The following is a 24,774-nucleotide window of genomic DNA, read 5'->3' on the forward strand; positions in this document are numbered from 1 at the left end:
CCAAAAAATATCTTGTTTATGTATTTGTTTTTGCATTTATTACTCCAGCTCTCATATACAATGGAAGGTCCAAAAGGACATGCACTTTGACTATTATGTTTGCTATAGTATCCTCAATGCCTAAAAAAGAAGCAGGTACTCAAACATTTGTGGAATGAATGGATGAATCTTGTTAAGTAGTGTAACTTCCCCCAAAAAAAACAGTACCCAGGGACCTACATACAATGTGAAGTTAAAAACCATGCCTCCCAATAAGCTCTTTCTAGTAATAGTAACTATGTGTATTGAAAACTCTTTTTAAAAATGCCTACAAACAATTGCAATAAGTGATCTCACTTCAGTCATACTTTTGTTTATAATGACTTTCAAATCTTTGTCTTTGCATTTCATGATTTATAAAAAAATCTGGAAAAAATGAAAATCATAATAATTATATATTGGCAGTTGACAGTATACTAAGCACAGAGAAATAAGGGTTTCAATAGGAAGATGGCTGTCATTTCTTTATTAACTTATCAGCAAAACTTGGCTGCTAGGCACTTTCCTCCCAGGTCATAGATGTATTTGCTTAAGAGCATAACCATGAATTCTTCCCAGAATGCTGACAGGCAGTTTTGTACTCATAAACTGTGATAAGTCCCTGAGATTTCTGACTCCTTTCCCCCGGGTGGCCTCGCATTGCAATCTGCTTCCTAGCTCAGGCGTCCTACTCTCAGATTGGTTTCAAAGCTATCTGGAGACCAAAGTCTTTTTTCTTTAAAATGGTTCACCTCACTATTATATTTCCATAAAATATCTCTTTCTACATAATACTTCTTGAAAGCAGTGCCCGGTGGCTCAGCTCATTCAGAGTCTGACTCTTGATTTCAGCTCAGGTCATGATTTCAGGGTCAAGAGACTGAACCCCTGCTAGGGTTTGCACTCAGTGGGGAGTCTGCTTGAAGTTCTCTCTGGCTCCCTTTTTCCCTCCCTGCCACCAAAATAAATTTTAAAAAATAAATCTCTAAAAAATCCTGCTTGGAAAACTAAATGATAATTTTGGGAGACTATGGAGGTTGTTGAGCAAGGGGAGGAAAAAGAACTCTAAATAGAAATCAAATATTCTACTAAAAATTGGCTACACGTGTTTTCCTTTTCTTTTGTTTTGTTTGTTTGTTTTGTTTTGTTTTTTCCAGTGAGAAGGTGTGACCTCAGAGTTTTAAAAATAAATGAGAAGTCCTTAAAGCAAGCATTTTCCATTTTGCCACAGCTTCTCCAGATTTATGCTTTGGGTGTTCACATATTAAAGTAATTTCTCTAGCTTCCTCCTTCTACCAGCATCATTTAAATATCTTCCATGTCACCATCAAAAATATTCAACAGCATTTATAATGTGAGGGACAATAGGTATACGTTTCTTTGAGTGTCTATGCCACCTAGGAATGGAGCTAAAGACTGAGAAATAGTATTCATAATCACTCTCATAAATTCTCCAGCCTAGCTCATTCCATCTCACAGAGTAATGATCTTACAGCTTCTGGATCTCAACATAGTTCTATTTCACTATTCTGGTTCTGGTTTCTTCTGCACACTGCCTCTTATACTGAGCATATGTGGTAATGGTATATCTACTCAAATTGTCTCTAATTCTTATCCCAGTCTCCCAAGGTGACCCAAAATGACACAGTATTTTTTTTTATCAAACACTGTCAGCAAAGGCAGTTTTAAAAAAGAAAGTATAAACAATAATAATTGTTGGTCTACATATATATTTTTCACATTTATTAAGTTCCCTCCATTGCTCTTTTAAAATTGACATCCCCAGGTCATTGTCCTACCAAGTCTATACTCTAAAGACCCTGGGAGTCAACTGCCAGACCCAAGTTTCTGGTTCAGTGTGGATCTGGAATTGGATACTCTTTCCCTCAAGAGAATGCAGAAAACCCCTCTGAAATTAAATTGGAATATAGGGGTCAGTGGAAATGTCATTTACAACACATACAATGAGAGCTCAGAGCTTTTAGTTATAGAACTATAATTTAGAGCCTTGATCATAGCACAAAACAGGATAAATTATTGCTTAGATTTGTATAAGGTGCTTTGGTCAGTGAGGTTGTCATGACAGGGTACAGAAGTTTTCAGGATATCTGGTTATAGTAATTTTCATTTAATTCTCGAGGCAAAGTTCTCAAGAGGAACAGTCATAAATATTCTCCATTTAGTTAAATATCCTGATACTAACACATATTTTATTTGGTCAATTTACATAGTCTATTTACAATTTGTCCTACCTTATAAATTTTTATTCCTGTGTCCCTTATTCAAGATCTGACTTTTATATATAATATCCTATAATCTCTTCACTGGTCCTACCCATCACATATTCTAATCAATTGACATAGTTTCCAGATTATTTCCCAGGAAGCATAACTGTGATAATGTTACTCTTCTACTCAAAACCTATAATGATTTGCCATCCTCTACTAAATTCCAAATCTAAATTCCTTCACTTGGAAGTAAAGGCTAAGGCCTATATTTCAATTGTATATCCTACATCTCCATTTTCCACAGTCCATGGCCTCCCATTTGTTCTCACATGGGGCACATGGTCCCACATTCTCACATGGGATACTTAGGAGGAACTTGGAAATGTATGGAGGCATTTTGGATTATCATGGAGACTGAGCTGGGAAGTGGTGGTGGTGTATTTTAGTGCCCTAGATTCTGAATTTTCTGGCAGGCAGATCCTCACCGTTGTGTCTCACACAACAAAGAATTATTCCACTCAAAATGTCAAGAGCTTTCCTGTTAAGAAACAATGTAGCTTACACAGATTCAGTACTCATTTTTAAAATTTGTTATATGCTTTTCTGTCTCCTTTGCCTAGAATGTCCTTTTCATATTTTCCCAAATGTCCAAATCTTGCTTATCCTTTAAGACCTACAGAATATGTCACTTTTCTGAGAACCCGCCCAGAATCTCCTAACATGAATCTTAAACTACCACAGCATCTCAACGTATTCCTCTCTAATACCGTTTTCATTTTTACCTGGATGATATATTTTCCCTTCTCATTGAAAACAATGTAAACAAAGTACCATCTTTGTTTTCCTATATGACTAGAACATTGTCTGCGCTGGTACAGGTTATTTATGCTCATATGCTTAACTATTACAGCACATACAGTGAGTGTAAATGAAGGCTCCAGCACAGTCTCTGTTTTGTGATGGATTTAGAAATTCTTGCTTCAGCTTGCATACTAAATCATATTTAGCCCTGGATACTTATTTTAAGACATTTTCTAATTTGTGACCTCACTTCCCCATAAAATTTAATGTCTATGACTTCTCTCCCACAACTCTGTGTCTTCTCCTAGGACATGATACCTTAGATTTTCATAGATAAAGCCTCTTCTCAATAAACTCAGAACTTACTCCCCAGACTTCTTCCACTGGGTATCTCATGAATCCCCAATTCCTGCCCCTAGGTCCCCTTTGCTTCATGGGTTCTCCAAGTAGGTGGTCAGCAAATATTTGTTGAATGAAGAGATCCTTGGAATTGGTAGAAGGGAGTGGCTGATTGCATAATTGGGACAAGATACAAAACGATGATAGGACAATCACACAGAGCTTAATTTGCAGCTTAGAAAGCAACTGTGCTCGTAGATGCATTCAATCAGTCTCCCACATAAATATCATGGCACCTCCAGGAAGAGGCTGTTCCTATGCTTCCACTCTGAAATTGCATTAGACAGTCTTGAGAATCAACCATTCTATCATAATCAGCTTCCTAAAAAACGATCACTTCATTTTAGCCTTTTTATAGTCTTATATGACTCTTGGTTTACAAAATCATAGAATTTTTTGCCATTCTCTTAAAAGAAAAGAAATAAATTAGGCATAATTGTAAAAAGCCTGTCACAACACTCACAGGTATACTCTGGGATTCTTAAGGAATATGATTTCAAATGGACTATTTGAGTCTTATATTATTTAGTTGCAAACAAAACATCTATCATCATCATCATCTATAGAAATTGAAAGAAAACATATCTGGTTCCCCAGAGCATGATTCTGAGAAAATTAAGTGCTTTCAATTCATAGATATGACAGCTTCTTGATCACAAAAACAAACAAACAAAACCCCATACGAATTAGGATATGTTTTTCATTTGGAAGAGATAGCCCGATACCCTTACTGAAGCATGTACTGAATACAGTAACACATCATAACTTAATCAGAATAAGCTGCTATTATAACAAAAAAATCCTGTCCATGCAGGAGGAGATAATGCCTTACTTCACATGACTTGTACTTCAAAGAGACAGTGTCATATGGGGACTTTTTATGACTTTGATTAGAAACCAGGAGTTTCTATACTTTCCAGAGAACAAAAAAGAGAAGAAGAATAGTGCTGGCTTTCAGCTTCCACTTCCCAATGTCAAAATAAGTTCATGCAGATATAATCATTCATTTCATAAATAATGTACTAAGTACCTACTATGTGTCTGGCATCATTTTTAGGCTACATCAGTGAATCTCAAATTCCTGGCCTCATGGAGGTTGTATTTTTCCAGGTCTAAATATGAATACACATGAGAGACCCGGGATCGAGTCCCGTGTCGGGCTCCCTGCATGGAGCCTGCTTCTCCCTCTCCCTCTGCCTATGTCTCTGCCTCTCTCTCTCTCTCTCTCTCATGCATAAATAAAATCTTTGAAAAAAATATGAATACAGATGATGTCCACTGCATATCCTCCCCCTGGTACTTCGTTCTTTTTATACTTCACATGCTTCTATACCTGGGGCAAACTTGACTTTTGTCTCTACTTTTTAACACACTCCATATACAGCCCTTTTAGAAAGTAATTATTGATTTAAATAGGTAACTTGTGAAAATATATCACCAAGCACATCACTGAAAATAAACTAAATGGCTTTACAAGCTGTTTTAACTCTCTCAAGTCATCATATAACATAGCATTTGATGAGAGGGATAAACAGAAGATACAACTAAGCTATATTAGATATTGATTCAAACATGACAGTGATTAGAAAACTTAACTTAGTTTTGGAAAATATAAGCACTTGTGAGAGTCTGCTTAATTGAGTATAAGTGTATTCACCACAGGGAAAATATCCTAGGTTTTCATCATGTTTTTATTAATCAAAGAATCTTATTTACAAAAAAAAAAAAAAACCCACTTAAGACATCTAATACCTTTACCATCCCAATAATGAAATTCTATTTCTTTCTTTTTTTAAGATTTATTTATTTATTCATGAGACATACACAGAGAGAGAAGCAGAGACGTAGGCAGAGGGAGAAGCATGCAGGGAGCCTGATGTGGGACTTGATCCCGGGACTCCAGGATCACACTCTGAGCCAAAGGCAGATGCTTAACCACTGAGCCATCCAGGCATCTCTGAAATTCTATTTCTTAACATCTTGACAGGGCACAGCCTATTTGACTTTTGGTCAAATACTTCTTGTGGTTAGGTAGTAATTCACTACACTTAAAACAACTCATTCTTTTTCTGCTTAGCCCTTAAATTGCAGGGCCTGAACCCAACATGGTATTCTAGATATGGACAGCCCAAGTCAACTACACTGGAAATTTTCCCCTATTTCACAAGCTAAGTGGTCATAATCATTTTAAGACTATAAGATGGCCCCCATGTCATGCTACTGACATGTAGTTGAATTACCTAAATTAGTACCTTTAATTTTCTGGATTTTTCAGGGCACGAATATTTCTGAAAGACGTTAAGTAGAGGAGAAAATGAAGTAACTAACACAGGGTAGGGAAATTTTTATTTTGCTAAGTAAAGAATAACCATGTGAAAAGCTATTATCTGCTTTCATTATTATTTCATAAATCAAATGTTTTTGATGAATATCAAACAAGTAGAAAGCACATTAGTTCTAACAAAAAAATTGAATAAGCTTTACTTGGTGAAAAAAACTGATTATTACTAACCAAATTTCAGTATACGCTATGAAAATGCTTTCATGGACCACTGTTTGAACTCACTGAACTTGATTGCAAATGCCCCTCTCAATTCCTGGTGCCCCAGGTGCTTTTGGTAAGCAATGTTTTCCTATCCACTAGTGCAATAGATTTTATTTAACCTTAGGTCCTGACTTTATATTTACCCTTATTACCCTTATTAAATGTAGTTTATGAGGTTTCAAACATTAGTCCAAATTATCAACATATTTTATTTTCTTTTTTTATTTTTTTTTAATTTTTTTTATTTATTTATGATAGTCACAGAGAGAGAGAGAGAGAGGCAGAGACACAAGCAGGCTCCATGCACCGGGAGCCCGACGTGGGATTCGATCCCGGGTCTCCAGGATCGCGCCCCGGGCCAAAGACAAGCGCCAAACCGCTGCGCCACCCAGGGATCCCCAAATTATCAACATATTTTAAAACCTTGCATTCTGTCTCATTTTTGTGCCATATGGAAATATAAAATATTTACTTTTAAAATATCCTTCCAAGTTCCTTTTTAAAATACAGTAAGAATTAAGTCCTATAGATAGCTCTATTTTTCCACCAGGTTGGGTTCAAACAGCTATCATTCAGATCACATTTCTCTACTTTATATAAAAGATTCATTAGAGCATTTCAGGATTGGGCATTAGTGGCTTGTAGAAATTTCTCACCCAAGGCTTGTCCTCCCTTTATAATAGCTTGGTCTAATGTTCACTCTCCTTGTGTTTGAATGTCCGTGGCATTGAGAAACCCCAAATTCCTCCTCAACAAAATCCAGTTCCTTTCAGGATAGCTCTGTTAGAGAGCATTTCTCATTCTATATTGAGATGAAGCTTATATCCTTGTAGCTCCTACCTACAGATTGTAGCTCTGCCCCTCAGGAATCTTTAGAACAAGTCTTTTGCATCATAGTCTTTTAAAGATTTGATGACAGTGACGACATTTCTCAAAGTCTTACCTTTTCCTTCCTAGAAATTCCCTGTTGCCTTTATGAGTTTTTCATATGACATAGTTTCAAGTCATGTCACTATTTCTAATATCCTCTGCTAAATATGCTCCCAGTGACAATTCTTTTTTAAATGTGACAGATGTACCTGGACAAAGCATTATAGCTGTAGTCCTTGAGGCACAGTAAGAGCCAGGATGATCCAATTCACTGAAATCTCAGCAAATTCAATAGTTTTTAACAAACAGGAATTAAATGTTTCCCTATCAGCTCCTTCTGACCCTGTGTGTTCTCAGCCTGACTTACTCCAGAAACAATCTAGCAATATTTTTAATTGGTTGGCTTTTATTTAGAAATTAATAAAATACCTACTTCTGGTTAAATTAAGAGTACTAAAAGAAATAAAATGGACTGTAAAACCATTCTCCTTGTTCTTTGTCCCGTCTCATTTTCCTGGAAGTAATTAACTATTAAAATTCTCATGAGAACCTTTTAGAAAAATTTTCTATAACTACATAAATATATGGCTCAATCTATCTCCTTTTTGTTTTTTTCAAATAAATGGGATAACATACATACTCACTTGAAATTTGACTCTTTCACTTATCTTGGGTATCGAGCATACCAAAACATAAGCTGAGCCGACTTAACTACTGACAGTTTCTAACATTTTCTGCTAACAGACACTTAGGTTGGTTCCGGCTTTTGTCATTATAAGTGAAGCTGCATAAAAACTTTATTCTTAGACTTTTGTGCATGTGCACATATATAGCTGTACCATAAATTGTTGGAAGTCAAATTAGTGGGACTAAATGTAAGTGCATGCTTTATTTCAATAGGTATTATAAAAGTAGAGCTTACACAGATTGGGACTCACACATACACACACACACACACACACACACACACACACACACACACAATTGGGATGCACTCCAGACCTACTAATTCTGAATTTCAGGATGTACTATATTAAGATATGTACAGTTTAAAAAATAATTTTGAAGTACAGAGAAGGTTGAGAATAACTTTTAAAATTTACTCTTTGACAAAAAGATGTTAAATCATATTAGTTTTTTTCTGACAGCTATGTTACACTGTTGATTTACATTAAGATTACTATCAAGTGAAATCTCTAAGCCTTATGGAGGGTAAATTTTTGCTAAGCCATAACTCTTCCATTCTCTATTTTGCAATTTGCTTCAGAGCGCCCAATATGTATGGTTTAGTACTTAACATCTATTATATTTCATCTGGATACCGAGATTTAGTATTATATTTTATATCCATATTCTAGAATATCCAAATTTTTTGTGACTCGATTCTTTCAGCTAATATAAGCCCTTTACTCTTAATTTAAAAAAAAAAAACAGGGAGAAGGGCAGAGGGAAAAGCAGGCTCCTCACTGAGCAGGGGACCTAGAGCTCCATCCCAGGACCCTGAAATCATGACCTAAGCCTAAGGCAGACACTTAACCAACTGAGCCCCCCAGGCGCCCCTTTTCTTATTTTTTTTTTAGTATTTTATTTATTGATTCATGAGAGACACACAAAGAGAGAGAGAGAGAGAGAGAGAGAGAGAGAGGCAGAGACACAGGCAAAGGGAGAAGCAGGCTCCACGCAAAGAGCCTGACGTGGGACTTGATCCTGAAGATCCAGGATCATGCCCTGGGCTGAAGGCAGCGCCAAACCTCTGAGCTACCTGGGCTGCTCCCCTTCTCTTATTTTTAACTGAATGTTTTAAGAATATTATTTTATAGTCTTACCCAACTCATTAGAAAAACACTGAAATGAGCTAAGTCAAGAGCATATCAGCTGTAGCCACCAGCACAGAGCTCACCCTTGATTAACAACTACAATTAATCAGCCTTTTTTAGGACTTTTTTTTTCATGAGCTACAGCTCAACTAATTATACCATGATTTTTTTCACGTTGTCAAAAAGAAGACACATCATGTTAGGAAAAGTATCATAAGGGTGTTGCCAAAAACCTCACTGCCCTTTATAAATATAGAATAATTTATCATTCTAGAAACCATCGTTCATATACACTGCATATATATGCTGCATTTCTGCTAGGTACGGAGGTTATAAGTAGTGAAAAGGAAGATTAAATCATTGGCTTCATGAACTTTATGTTTGAGTATGGAGAATGTACAATAAAAGCAACAAAATAATACATAATTTCCGGTAGTGACAGAGACTTTAAAAGAAATAAATATGGTGACATAATGGAATATAGCTGAAGGAATGACTTAGGGAAATTGATATCTGAGAAGATGATATTTGAGCTGAGTCCTTACAAAATGAACATAATAGGATCTGGCCATATGGAAAAGAAAATACTGGGGAACTACTATGTGCAAACTCCCTCAGGTGGGAACTAACGTGCTGTATTCTAGAAACAAAAAGGCCAATATGCAGAGATCTAATGAGTGAAAAGGGAAATAATACAGAGTGGGGCTGGAAGTTAGGCAGTAGGAAGTTTATTATATTATATAAGTCTGAATAAGGCATAAAAAATGAATTTTACTATAAAAGCTAAGAAAAGCAATCGCCATTGTAAATATCTTCAAAATTTACTTTAGCCTTTAGATAGAAAGTAGGTTAAAGAGAAGTATAGGCATGGAAATCATATAAAATGATGTTTCTGTGGTCCAAGATAGAAATGATGGTATAAGCTAAGATGTGGACAGATAAGCTGGAGAAAAGTATATAGATTCAAGATAAATATTTTTGGTGAAATTGATGGGACTAGTTAATGAATTCAATAGGAAAAACAGCCATTAGATATCATTAGAATAGGGATGCCTGGGTGGCTTAGTAGTTGAGCATCCGCAGAATGCTCAGGGCCTGATCCCCGGGTCCTGGGATCCAGTTCCTCATCAGGCTCCCCGCAGGGAGTCTGCTTCTCCCTCTGCCTCTATCTCTGCCTCTCTCTTTGTGTCTCTCATGAATAAATAAATAAAATCTTTTTTTAAAGATATCATTAGGATAAAAACTTCACAAGAACAAGGATTTTCATCTGTTTGTTTTCTTTACTATTTACCCTCCAGATACCACATAGTATATGGTCAATAAATATTTACTGAATGAAGAAAGGAAAATTTCCAGGTTTTTTCCCATAGCAACCAGGCAAATAGCCATGCATTAGATTAAATCAGTAAGACTCTTCAGTATCATTTCATCTCATTCTGCTACTGCTCTCATTCAGTAGCAGAATGAGATGGGAATGCAACAATCAGAAGTTCCATGTTGGCTTAAGTTTTAGATGTCTTCTAGATGTCAAAATGCAAATGTCAAGACTATACTATATCTGAGTGTGGTCTTTAGGGGAGAGATCTGGCCTGGAGAGAAAGGTTTGGAAGTCATCAGCAGGTAGTCATGGATTTATTGTAATAAATAATAAAAAAAAACTAAAGAGCCCCAGAATTACATTTTTTTTAAAGTTTGACTACGGAGATACATAAAACATTTAAAATAACATTTACTAATAAAACATTTATTAATGGAAAGATTCAAAGAGCCATTATTCCCAAAATAATTCAAGACATTTTAACAATTTCAATAAAAATTCTAATGTACTTTCATGGAACTTGACAAGTTTATCTTGAAAGTTATATGAACAAGCAAAAAATAAGAGCAATAAACAAACAAAAAATCACCACCAATAACAACAAAAAACAAGGTGAGTCAATTTGCCTGGAGATACCATATTTAGTGTAAGGCCATAATTAAGACATTGCAATATTGTTGCAGGAATAAAGACATAAACCAGTGGAACAGAACAGGGAACCCAGAAACTTGTATATTTTGAAATGTATTTCAATTTACCTATCAATATATATTTACATATAGAATAGTAGTAAATAAAAAAGAATAGTAGTAAATAAAATATACATTTGATAGATATGCAGCATACATATATAAGGCACTATATAAAACATGTATATGTATGCATGTATTACAAATAGGTACAGTATATACATATACGTGTATATATATGTATATATATGTATATATAAAATAATAGAAATGTTTTAAAAAGTGTGTACATGTGTGTGAAACAATGATAGCATTTTACATTAATAGGGAAAAGGATCAACTATCACCATCACATGATTGGCCCAGTGGCTACCACTGTAAAAAAAAAAAATCTCTGCCTCAGGTTAGACATAAAAATAAATTTTAGATGAAGTAAATATCCATATGTTAATTAATGATACTTCATCCTTTTTTAAAGAAAATATGAAAACTATTTAACATCTTTGTTGGGAAAATTTCTTAAGGCAAAAAAAGTCAACAAACCATTATACACAGTAGATGCTCAATAAATATCTGTGGAAGTAACTGAAAGATGGATCATTAAAGTTTCAAAAATCTTCAATGATCAAATACTATTTCAAAGGTTAAATGAAAAGCTATAGTCAACAAAAGATATTTTTAACAACCTCAAGCAATGTAATAATAAAAAAGACAACCCAACTAAAAATAGCAAAGGATTTAGGCAATACACAGAATTAGAAAGCCAAATGGTTAACAAGCATTTGAAACAAAACGTTCCTTTTAGTAATCAGAAAATAATAAATTAAAACAAGTGAGATATATTTAAAACTCTTCAGATTCAAAAGACATTTAAAAGGTGACAGCATCAAATGCAATCCACAGTGTGGATAAATGCAAACTCTCCTTGGCTGCAGAAGGGAGTATAAATGATTCAATCACTTTAGGGACCCCACTGTAGTATTCTGGTTCCTTGTGAGATCTCACAGAAAACGGACATCAATTGTGAGATCTCAGTTGCAGGTCCTCTGGACTATACTTCTCCAGCCAGTTTTTACTTGTTAATTAACATTAAGTCCAATGGAGGAATCTCCCTTACTACTTCCTCAATATTCTTAGAGATAAATTATCAGCAAGGTAAATCAAGAATTGAACACATATACTACTTTTAGAATAATGAGAATCTCAGTGGATATCCAGAGATTTGAAGTCTCTAGTCATTGTTATATTTCATATCCTTACAACATTTGTGATCTTTTTAGGAAGTAGTTATCTATATCATCTCTTGATTGTTCTAAGACAAGGTGTTTAAAATTGCCCTTAGCTGTATACTGATTCATGGTTCAAGACACTAACCTAGAAATTATTCCTAAAAGTATGTTGCTTTTCAAATAACAAACAAAAACTTCTGAATTGCAGACAAGGAAACATTTCTTGTCTTTTTTTCAAATTCATGTCATAAGTATTATATATAATTTTTATAGTTAGTTTAATTAACAAGACAACAACTTAGTTATCATACCTGTGGACACAAGGTTTCCAGGTGATTGGCTGCAATTTTGACAATTTTAATCCCATCTTCATTTGTTGACATGGAACAAGCAAGATTTGCCACCTTAAATACAAGCCAAAATAATGGAAATTATTTCAAATTAGTAAGGAAATGCAGAAACATTTGTTATCCTAAATAAGTTAGAGAATGTATATAGTCATTGAAAAATCTCAGTGATAACAGCATTCTCATAAATGTCACTGCAATGTTTTATGGAACTACTCAGAGTATCTGTTAAAATAATTAACAACAAAGGGCTCTAGAAAGTTGTTTAAAACAAAAAGGAAGACTGATAAGTCAATCAGTCAACCCTATCCAGTCTCTTTGTATCAACATGTAACCCATAATAAGATGATAGCTATTATGGATTCCTACAGAATTGAAAAAGAAAAGGCTTATCTATGGATTGAATGCTACTAGATTCTTGGAATCTCATATGATTATGTTTTTTCTTAAGTTTATGATTCTTTTATTATTTTTTTCATTCCTCAGTGGTCTATTATACATATTTAAGTAGCATTAAGCATGACTATATCATTACTCATGTTTTATTCTGCATCAAATATATTACAAAGCTGGACAAATACAAGATAATTAAATTCTTCTTCCTGTTCTTGCTTTTCTACTATAACTTCGTGGGCACTGTTCGATATTCCAGCAGTCAATTTGATTCAAGCATTAGTAACACCTATATTCCTTTATACGTTATTCCTTTTGAAATTTGCATTGTTTTCCAACGAAATGGGTGCTTGATTAAATAATCACCTTAATGTCCATTACCTAAGCCCAATATTTACAAATACTTTCTTTTTTTTTAAAGATTTACTTACTTATTTGAGAGAGAGAGAGAGAGAGAGAGAGAGAGGCAAAGACATAGGCAGAGAGAGAGGCAGGCTGCTCACAGGGAGCCCCATGTTGGACTCGATTCCCAGACCCAGAATCATGCCCTGTGCCAAAGGCAGACGCTCAACCACTGAGCCACCCAGGCATTCCTACAGATACTTTCTTAATGTCATGAAAGACCCATGAGAAAAGCATGGGATTCCTTTCTCTTCCTTTGACCCTCACTCTTATTCAGTGTTGTTCTTGCTAGCAGATGAGTGAGTGCATAGAGCAGTAGTGTTTCCTCTGATCTACAAGCTGTCATTGTCTTCATTATTTCAAGGGAAGAGCTTTTCTATCATTTGTTAACTTTCCTAATGTCTGTCTTGGTTATTATATACATCAACACATTGCAGGCTTTACTACTCAAATCCAAAATACATTCAGTTTCAGAGAAACCACACATTAGGTGCAATAGAAGCAAACAACAAATATATTCTTAGATCACAATTGTATAGTACCACAAAAGTAATTTAAGTGGATTTATAGTCTGTTTTCATAGCATTACTTTTAATATGTGAACAGTGAAACAAATTCCTTGATTGTATTTACATATAATGAAATAAAAGCAATACATTATTTAACTGTGGAAGGGCATTGTTCACTTTATTAAGGTATATGAAAATGGCTTGCTTGAAAAGGGCTTTTGTTGGCTTGAAGGTCACAATGCTTCAACTTTCATATCTGACATACAATTAGCACATCTGTGAATTATTTGAAAAGGGCAGTAGTTTCCATACCCCCTCCTACCCCTGAGACCCACTCACAGAAAGTACGATTCAGCAATCTAATCACTTTGACATGTCTTCTAATAATTTGCACTGCACTGAAGAAAATCTCCATCTGCAAATTTGAACACTGTTTCTTTTAAGCAAAATTTTAAAAATTAGAAATTATTGGCTCAATCTTTTGGTCAAATCAGATAAATGCTGGTTAAGCCAAAATTTAAAAATCACAAAATCATGCCCCAAATATTCATTTCCTTTATTTTTTTAAAGGATGATCTTTTTCTTTTTTCCCTTTAAAAAAAAAGATATTCTTGTATTGGACATTTGCTGGACACCATGTTTATTGTAAGCCAATCAGTGACTAACATAACGTGGATATATCCTGCCTATAAAAAATCTATTTATGTGAACAGATTTAGGTTTTACAAAACTCTCAATTGAAAATATAGCACAGCTAAAAGTTTTCTACTCTATTAATGATCATCCTAACACTCTGTCTTCTTTTATTTAGACACACTTGAAATTCTCCTTACCAGAATGGTTTCATGTCAGATAAATTTTCTAAATAATCAAGTACTATTTCCAGATTAAGGCAAGTAGAATTTTAGTGATTTTTTAATACAAACAAATTTGAATTTATGAGATAGCTAGTTTCTGTGACAAAATGAAAAAAAAAAAAGTTAAGTGATAGAAATAAAATCTCTTTACATTTCTAGTTTATGTGACTTGTGACATATTTTCCAAAGCTATATCAGTATGTAAGTGAGAGCTAAATTTCTTCTAACAATATTCCTAAATTCTGTGTGGCAGCCAGTTATATTTCCAAGCACAGCATAAAGGCAACTCCCTATTAATCAAAGAAAGCAGCATGCAAATAAAATATTTTGTAAAAGTGTTTGAGATATTTAGACATCTGACATCCTTTGTATATCTAACATTGACAACATTTCAAAGTCTGTGTAAAGCTTCATTATTCAAGAGATCCTTTTGAAAACTTCTGCCCACTAAAGGAAAGGGAGGAGTCATGTCTCTATGACATAGGGAGGTTTAAGAGACAAACAGATCTGGGCTTGAATCTGATTTCCACAACTAATGAACATTTTATTTACTATGGACAAAATGTTAGCTTCTCTAAGCTTATTTTGTAACCTGAAAAATGGGTATGATAATACCTAGGTCACTGGAGTGGCTTGATTAAATAAGATAGTGTGTGGAGATGGCTTGATGCTACCAGCTAGGCTTGACCATGCATAGATTTCCTTCCAGTTCATTTGTCTCTCTACCAATGCAGGGTGGGAAAGAACAGTCTCTTAGGAAGTTTTACAGAATTAAAACTTTAAGAGCCTAAGGACATTTGACAAAATGTCTAATCTGAGAGCTACAAACTGAAGCATTTTCAGGACTCATGCAGGATATACAAACATAGAATCTTGATAACAACTCAGTGGTTGGGTGGGTTGGTAGGTCCCCAGGTGAACGTGTGTATGCCCTCCCTAAAGGCATTAAAACTCATTAAAACAAGATGAAAAACAAACAAACAGCAACACTGTCTTGACCAAACCAACAGTCTCCTAGCTTAGTTCATAGGTCAGCATTTTGTGCATTCTGATCTTATTCTCTAATCATCTCTTGTATAGATAGGAAGACAAAATCAAACAGGGAGAACAAACATATTCAAACCATCCAATGACAGGGAGACTATTAATTAGAGAGATGTGTGTGTTCTTTTATACCACCCTGAATTAAAAGTATTGAAAGAAGTTCCTTCACTGAAATAACTTTTTACTGATATTGTACTACATTCTTAGCCTAGTCCATGAACGTCAGTCTAAATTATCCTAAATAAAGGGACCAAAAACCCTCAGGTAAATTCATAAATTTATTAAAAGAAAAAGGCCAGAACACGATATTCTTTCATTTTTATAAAAAAAAATAAACTGGGACACTTGGGTGGCTCAGTTGGTTGGGCACTCAACTCTTGGTTTTGGCTTTGCTTATGATCTCAGGATCCTGGGTTCAAGCCCCACATCAGGCTCCATACTCAAAGAGGAGTCTGCTTGGGATTCTCTCCCTCTGCCCCTTCCCCTGCTTGTGCTCTCTTACTCTTTCTCGCTTGCTCTCTCTCTGTCAAATACATCTTAAAAACAAAAACTATATCATTAAAATCATTACTGATAGTGTATCTAATAACTGCAAAAGAAGTATTTTTTTAAGATTTTATTTATTTATTCATGGTGACAGAGACACACACACACACACACACACACACACACACACACACACACAAACAGGCTCCATGCAGGGAGCCCGACGCAAGACTGGATCCCGGGTCTCCAGGATCACACCCTGGGCTGAAGGTCGTGCTAAACCCCTAAGCCACCCGGGCTGCCCGAGATAAATCTTTAAATAGCAACATGTCATGCTAAAGGGTGATTTTACTTATTTATATATTTTACAACAGTGCCTTTCATATGAGCCTCTCTTCTTCTCACCAAGCCTTCTTGCCCTCCAAGATGTATGTCCATTCTAGACCTTTCAAACTTGACTAAATATACTGCTCTCTCTACCTGGATTGTTAAAGTAAAAAGAAATTGTAAGCAACAAAGCCTGGTCAGATGATTCCTAAAAGAATTAACATTTGTGATCATCCTGTTAATGTTTGTTCTTCTCTTCTGGTCCCTAAAATAGTTTTGGATATCAATTTGTATGTTCCTGTCAAACTTTTTATTTGCTGAACTTTGGTTCTGCTCTTTCACATGACATAGAGCATGGGACCTGGGGCACCTAGGTGGCTCAGTCCGTTAAAGGTCCGACTCTTGGTTTCTGCTCAGGTCATGTTCTTGAGGTTGTGGGATTGAGCCTGTGCTAGAGGTTGTACTCAATGCAGTACCTGCTTTAGATTCCTTCTCCCTTTTGCTCCCATTTACTCTCTTCCTCTCTCTTTCAAATAAATAAAATTTAAACAACACAGTACCTTTCACTCCCTAATCTATGGTCTTAGGTGAGAAATACTCTACTTTGGAATCTGGCCTTGTAGAACCCTGTCAGTTAGGCTAGTTCTGTCCCTCAGTTTCCATTAAGGTCAGAGAGATGACCATGCTTGACCCCCCCAAAAATGACTCACTAATGATAGAGCCAAGGACAGTTATTAAAAAAAAAATCTTTGGGGATTTGAGGTATTCTCAATGACTTTTCAGTCTACCATGCTATCTGCTCAACTCTGCTTTTCATCATTACTCTGTTCTGACCTGTTAAAGCGATTGTATTTTAAAAGTACTGAATACCAGAGGGGCACCTGGATGGCTCAGTCCATTCAGCATCTGACTTTCCCTCAGGTCATGATCCCAGGGTCCTGGGTTTGAGCCCAGCATCAGGCTCCACACCCAGCAGGGAGTCTGCTTGTCCCTCTGCCCCTCCCTCTCCTTGTACTCTCTTTTTCTCAAATAAATAAATTTTTAAAAAATCTTAAAAAAAAGTACTGAATACTAGAACATGCTATATTTCAACATTCTAATATCAAGCTTTATTTGAAATCTCAGCAGCACTAGTTGTCCTCTCAGTCATATTAGACAACGGAAATCCTATTATTGCTTGAGTGAGCTCACTATTTGGACAGCTGTTCATCATATATCATTCAGTCTGTCACTGTGGAGTTCTCACACAGATATTTACCTGTGATATTATTTCTCCAGAACATGAAGCAAACTGTGATGTTTGAAGAATTTCCATTGCTACACATAAATTGCTTATATATAGTTCACATTGTTAATTGTAATATCATGTCACTGTGTAGCCTAGCTCTCAGTAGGGGATAAAGGTCACTGTCTCATTTCATTCATTTTCCTCTCTGGCAGATGGTCATGCAACTTCTGTGTAAACATTTTCAAGACAGAGAATTTCAGAAACAGAATTTTAGAGTCACTAACTTATCAAATGTAATAGGATATGATTGTGTGGGGAGCAAATAGTCTTTGGAAGGTAACTGAGACACCAATATTTATTAGGCTGATAGAAGAAGATAATCTTGCTATGGCTCTTAGAAAAGTGGTTGGGGATGGAGAAGGTTACTGATGTTATAGAGGCTGAGAGAAGAGAAAGTTTCAAGAACATGATCTCAAATATCAAATACTGAGAGGCTGAGTAAGTAATCCCTGAAGTTGTCCAGCGATTCAGCCATATGGAGGTCCATTCTTAGAGTGTTGGGAGTGGAATGTTGATGATCAAACTAGCCTCCATGGTCAGCTTTGTAGGTGGTAAGGTAGTCTCATATGTCTTCCAACTCAAAGCAGAGAACTAAAGACTACCTTGACAATACACATTCACCCATTTGCACATCTATCCATTTCTTTATGTCACTTCTCAAACATCTCCTCAATCATGTTTTCTAGTCCCCACCCTCATCACCAGTAGTTCTTTTTTTCTTTGTTTCAGATATTAAACCTACTTTCAGATACCCACACTTCCTTCTGCCACAGGATATTTGCACATGCTGTTTTTTAAAGCCTGGAATATGTTCCTCCTCCCTCTTAACTGTCACCCTTATATCCCTTAGGCTTGCTTAACTGCTATCCATTAGATCCCTGCTCAAAAGCAATTCCTTAAACAGTTTTTCACCAATGCTGCATTTCCCACCCACCCTGGAGCCTTCCCCTGACGGAAGTGAGGTTTTTCTTTTACAGCTTGACCTCAGTTTGTGATTATACATTCACTGAAGGGATTATTTGATTAGCAACCATTTTATCTGCTGTATAATAACAGGGTCCTTACCTGTGTTTGCTCATAGTCAGGCTTTCAGTTCCTAGGGCCTGATACATGATAGTCAAACAATAATAGATCTTCAGTGACTGAATAAATGCATGAATGCACAAATTAGTATGCTTAAGATCGTATCATTCCCAAAGAGAGAATGAAAAATGGGCCTTAGAGGAAGGTGACAACAGCAGAAATTCAGGACAAGCAAGCAAGGAGAAATAAAATCTCCCTTTGAAATTAATTTTCAATATTCCACAAAGCTTTAGACAGTTGGACTTCAAAGAAAAGTAATACACTTTTCCTCTAGTATGGTCATCGTACTAAACAAAGCTTGGGGGGCAGTTTCTTTAAGTTTTACTTTCACTTAAGATATCAAATTGGAAACAACTGAAGAGTCACAACTTAGCTTTTAATTAATTTATTTTTAATCAAGTAAAATAATTGTTCAAATGGCCCACGCTGGTTGCCAAATGCTGGCAAGTATGGCAAATGGAAAGAGGTATGATAACTGACTCCAACACTAATTTATTTTGTCTTGAGTTTTACTACAAGATGAGACTGTGGGTCCTGTATGCCCGAATTCACTAAAGCCAAGAGTTTGTAAGGCACGCTGCTCCTGTAAGACTTCTAGCCTCCTCATTGGCACATTTGCAGCTCATTACAACTTATAGGATAGCATTCGATGTGGATTTCCACTCTCCATTTCTCTATGTTAAAGTGAAAGATTTAGGCACTATGTACAATTGGTAAAGAAGAAACATTTTCATAAGAGTTATAACTATATGTAAACATTGTATAATGGTATGGAATAAAATGCACATTGTAGGACATTTTCTAAAAAAAAAAAAAGAAAAGGAGCTTTAGTGTCTCCTGCAGAACATAATGTAACTCATGTTTTGTTTCCAGACAAGCCTTTCTCAGAGGCCTAGGACTAAGCCTGTTAGTGATTATGTAACCTGATAACAAAATTAGGTAGGAATTAGACAGGGGGCAGAGCTATCAAGCAGTTTCTAAATAAAATATTAGCAACTTAAATCTAATTATAAACGAATTATAAAAGAATATTACTAAATAATATTACTAAATATTGCTAAAATATTAGCAACTTAAATCTAATTATAAAAGAATTATAAAAGAATAATTATACAGCAAGACAATGTGGTTTACCCTAAGAATAAACCCTAGGAATAAACTGGAAAATCTATCTATAAGATACCTTGTTTTGCTATATTTCAACGGATTTCAGAAAAGCATTTGATGATAGTTTTATGCCTATGCTAAATTAAGACAAAAGAAAGCTAAGCCAACAAAGAAACAAAAAAACCTTAGTGAGATTTGTCTAGAAGGAATCACTCTTGATACAAATTCCAGAAATTTACAGCAAATATCCTGCTCAAAAGTCAAGATTAAGATAAGCATTTCCACTATCACTAAGGTTATAAATATTTTACTCAAGGTTCTAGTCAATGCAAATGAACCTGAGAAATACCTGATAACTGCAAATATTATACGGAAGGTGACAAAATTGCCTACTTAAAGAATGCAAGATAATTTTCTGAAAAGCTATTATCACTCAGTATTTAGCAACATGTTTTAATTCAGGATGAATATGTATTACTTTTCTTTACATCAGTTAGCAAAAAATAAAATTTTAGTAGCCCAATGTCTGACATTGTAGCAACTAGGGTTATAAATTTCATGGTATATAAAAATTATTAAGAAATGTACAACTATTTCATAGTAGTACAACTACTACTAGTACTATGATATAGTACAACTATATCATATACATACAGATGTGCATATTGTGATATGCATATGTGTATATATTAAATTTTACTTAATGACACAAAAGAACTGGATAAATGGGGAAAAATATCATATTCCTGAATGAAAATGCTCAATATTGTAAAATAAAGTTTCAACTCTTCCTGTCTATTAATTTAATAGATCTAAATGTAACTTAGCATAATTTTAGCGTACATCGGGAAGAATATGTGAAAGACGAGCAAAGACGATTTACAAAAAAGAATACAGGAAAGTATAGTAAGTGAGTAATTAAAACACATTAAAGTTTAATGCTTTTCAGAGTGATGGGAAAAAAATAATGGTGATGGCCCAATTGGCTACTGCTTGGAGGAGGGATGGGGGAATTCAATGTACATCAAAGACTGGCATATGTCACAGCATAAAATTTTTTTAGATTTCAAAATAGTGAAAACTTAAAGTCAAGATGAACAAAAAGTATTTGGTATAGTATAGCCCAAATAAGATTAGTATCCCTAAGGCATAAGTAATTCTTAAACATCAATAAGGAAAAGGGGGCATTAAAAAATGGACAAAATATTCAAACATACGCTTCACATAGGAAATATAATTAAGTATATTAAAAGATTCCCAATATGCCTTTTGATCTATCAGGCAGGAAATACAACTAAAACAAGAAAGTTACATTTTTCCCTTGTCATATTAGCACTAATTAAAATTTTTGATAATTTTCAGTATTTCTGAAGGTATAGGGAAGTAATTGGAAGGTAAATGGCCAATTTTCTAGAGAGCTGTATAAAAATTTAAAATTTGCAAAAATGCAGCAATTCCACTTAATGTAATCTTTCCTTCAGAAACACTTGTATATATGAACAAACAAATAGCCACAGGAAGGTTCATTGAAACTTCACTTGTAAAAGTGAAAAGGAATCTAAATATTGATCTATGGAGAATATATTAAAATATGTAATACTATGATTCTGTAAAAAAAAGTAAAAAAAAAATCTCTAACATAAAACATCTATAATTTAAGTAAAAATATTATAGAATATATATAAAAGGTATTCCTATTTAAATAAAATTATGTATTATAATTATGTATAAATGCAAAATATAAAGTCTAAGTGATAACCCCCCCAAATTAACATGAGTTATATAAAGGGAAAAAAGTTTTTATTGCCATAAAGAGAAGCATTCCATTTTAGCTGCATGTTTCTATATTGCATGAATTTCTTCCAAGTATTTTTTTCACTATATAGTTATCTAATTAAAAACAAAGATGATTGATGAAATAGTTCTATATGTTTTGACTGAGAAACATGTCATTGAGAAGGTAAACAGATTTTATAACATGATCTCATTTATAAAGATGATGAATGATGAATAGGTGTGCGTGTGTGTGTGTATGTACTAAAGTGTGATATCTAAAATACTGTTCACCAAAATGGTAATTGTGGTTACCTCTGAGAAGACTCAAGATAGCTTCAACTTTTCTTTTTCACACTTTTAAAAATTTATAATTTGAGTTTTTATAATGAGAATGAATCATTTTTATAAGCAAAAAATCAAATAAATTTAATTTTGAAGAGAATATAAAATTTCTGTACCTTTATTTGAACTTTTAATATTAATTAAGATGATCATATTAATCATGACACTGCAAAATCTGAGGATCTAAAACCATTTAAAAGTAGATTTTCCAGAAAATACAGATACATATGAGTAAATGTTACTAGATAGAAAATAGTGTTTATTGCTTCAGATACCTCTATATTAAAATGATGATTCACAAATATGGATAATAATTTGAATGGGAGAACCAGGCACTGCTTTTATCTCATTTATTTAATTTATTTAATATAATGGCAAATATTAAATGAATCAAAGCCCATTGCCAATGACAAATTCAGACCACCCAAAAGTGACCTTAACAACAAATAAAAATTCCATTTGTTTGGAATGTTAAAGGTATTCTATACATGGTGTGTGTATGCATGTATGTGTCTGTGTGTTTGTTTGCAGCAGGTTCAAGGTAATGCTTTTATTGATCAAGGGGATTATAAAATAGTCCTAAGTTTTTTCTTTTCTTATTTTACCCACATTTTCCAATTCTATGCAAATTTGCATTCAAACTTCTTGTTCCTCTCCAATGAGTCATTAAAGATGAAAATATTCATTTGTCTAAGTGGACATATGTCAATGTTGTTCTAAGAATCAGGCTTGAATATGTTGTGTCAGGTTGTATAATTGCAGAAGGAATGAGATGAAAACACACATGCACACACACACACACACACACACAAGTTATTTAAACAGTTTTGGTTGTTAGAGTGCTACTCCTAATAAATTACCTGAAGTATGTTCCAGAACCTAAATTGAGGTCTGCAATGTATACTGCTCTAAGAACCTCATTTTACCAAACACATTTCCCATCTTTTATTTTGGAACAATATATAACTGTATATGAATACACACACACCATACTGATATACAATGTAAATTATAATGGTAAAACCAGCTAGACAGTTTCCTCAAGGTCCCTCTCTGAATTAAGCTATTATTCACCTCAGAATCATCACCCAAAGGATAAAAGTATGTGCCACCTGTCAAGTAAATATAATATAATAAATAGCATCAAATAAAATCGATTTAACTACAAAGAGACAATGCAAGTCTAAACTATAAATTAAAGACAAGATCAAGTGTTGTTTCCTGAACTGGTGATATACTTTGTTGTCTGCTGAGGGTCAAGCATAAATATGAAGTATGCAGGTCCAATAAGTCCTTATTAATAGGATCAGTGTGTAAAGGGCATATGTCAAAAAGTACTATAATTGGCCTTCACTATCATTGAAATTGACATAAAATTTCAAAGTAATTTTATGACCAGTGACCTGACATCTCAAGTGGCAGAAAGAGAACTGATTTTCTTAAAGACAGAAATGTGCTAAAGCAATGTAAAGTTTTTAGTTAAATTCCAAGCCACCATTTTTTATACGTATCACTCTATTCAAATGTCATCATGGAAAGCGAAGATGTCATACCTACACCGCAAATTTAATTGAATCATATCGTATAAGCTTTGCAGATATAGATGAGATGGCCAAGACCACCTGATTCTCTAATCAAGACATCCACACCTAGATACAGTCCTCACTTTCAAGAAAGAAGGAGTCTCTTAGTAGAATGACAGTTGGCAATCAATCTGCTGACAGCTTTTATTTTGGAAGATAGCGGAATAATAATTTATCAAATTTTTTTCTTGTAGGTATCTGCTTATGACAAAAGTTAAATTCTAACTTTGAAGGAAATAGGCAAATAATCTTAAATTACGAATTACAATCCCAGAGAAAGACTTTTAACTCTCAGTATAAACAACCCATAGCAAGTAAGACAAATTGAAAGAACACAGTATGTATAAGAGAAAGTGTGTGTACATATGTATGGAAGAGTGGAAGTGAAGTAAGCATGACTGCGTATGTGTGTATGAAGGCCCCAGCAAAATATGCAAATCAGTATACTAGTATTAAACACTATGATTTCCATACCTTCTCATCCTTGGGCTCCCCAAATCCTGCGAGAGTGCCTTAGATGAGTTCTGGATTTAAATTATATAAGAATGGGGTGCCTGGGTGGCTCAGTCAGTTAAGCTTCTGCCTTTGGCTTAGGTTGTGATCTCAGGATCCTGGGATCAAGTACCAGTCAGGCTCCCTGCTCAGTGGGGAGACTGCTTCGCCTTCTCTCTCTGTCCCTCCCTACCACTTGTGATTTCTCTCTCTTAAATAAATAAATAAAATCTTTTTAAAAATTACGTAGTAAATGGTGAAGTATAGCTAAACAATGTGATATAGGAGGAAAATAAAATCAATGATTTATATCCCTATAAGTTTGGCAAGCAAATAAGCTATTACATGTTTGATCTTAGCTACTCCTGCTACCTCTACAGCACTGAAATGCTGTGTCCATAATGTGAATACTGGCTGTCATTAGAGGATATGATAATGATAACATACTTGCCATACAATCTTAGCAGTATTTCTTGATATTACTAATGGTTCCCAATAGCTCCAGAAGGGAGGGGAGAAACAGAGGAATGAGACACTTTGTTTTACTAACTTTCCTTAACTACAGCAAGCCAATATATTAATTAATTGTGAAACCCTAAAAACAGAAACCATCTTAACCCTCTTTATAGTTCTTAACTTCACAAGCAATGGGGTTCATAGAGTCTCTGTCAAATTGAATGCATTTAAGCCAACACTACAATTAAAATATTTTTCACATTGTCTTCTCTTTGAAGGTTATTATTAATGTGTTTACAGAGAGCTAAAGACAACAATGACATTCCACAAATATTTATTATGTATGTATCCAATCTATACACTCAAGG

At 34.6% G+C, this 24,774-nt stretch overlaps 1 protein-coding gene across 6 annotated transcripts in view; it reads right to left on the reverse strand.

The window, feature by feature from the left end:
- CTNNA3 (catenin alpha 3) overlaps positions 1–24,774 on the reverse strand; it is a 1,674,060-nt gene that overhangs the window by 596,539 nt on the left and 1,052,747 nt on the right. For all 6 annotated transcript variants that reach the window (XM_072756138.1, XM_072756135.1, XM_072756140.1 and 3 more), the window contains exon 10: positions 12,226–12,318. In XM_072756138.1, coding sequence (XP_072612239.1) covers positions 12,226–12,318 — 93 coding nt within the window. The remainder of the gene's footprint in view (positions 1–12,225; positions 12,319–24,774) is intronic.

Source organism: Vulpes vulpes, chromosome 4, assembly GCF_048418805.1.
Source record: "Vulpes vulpes isolate BD-2025 chromosome 4, VulVul3, whole genome shotgun sequence".
Lineage (NCBI taxonomy): Eukaryota > Metazoa > Chordata > Mammalia > Carnivora > Canidae > Vulpes > Vulpes vulpes.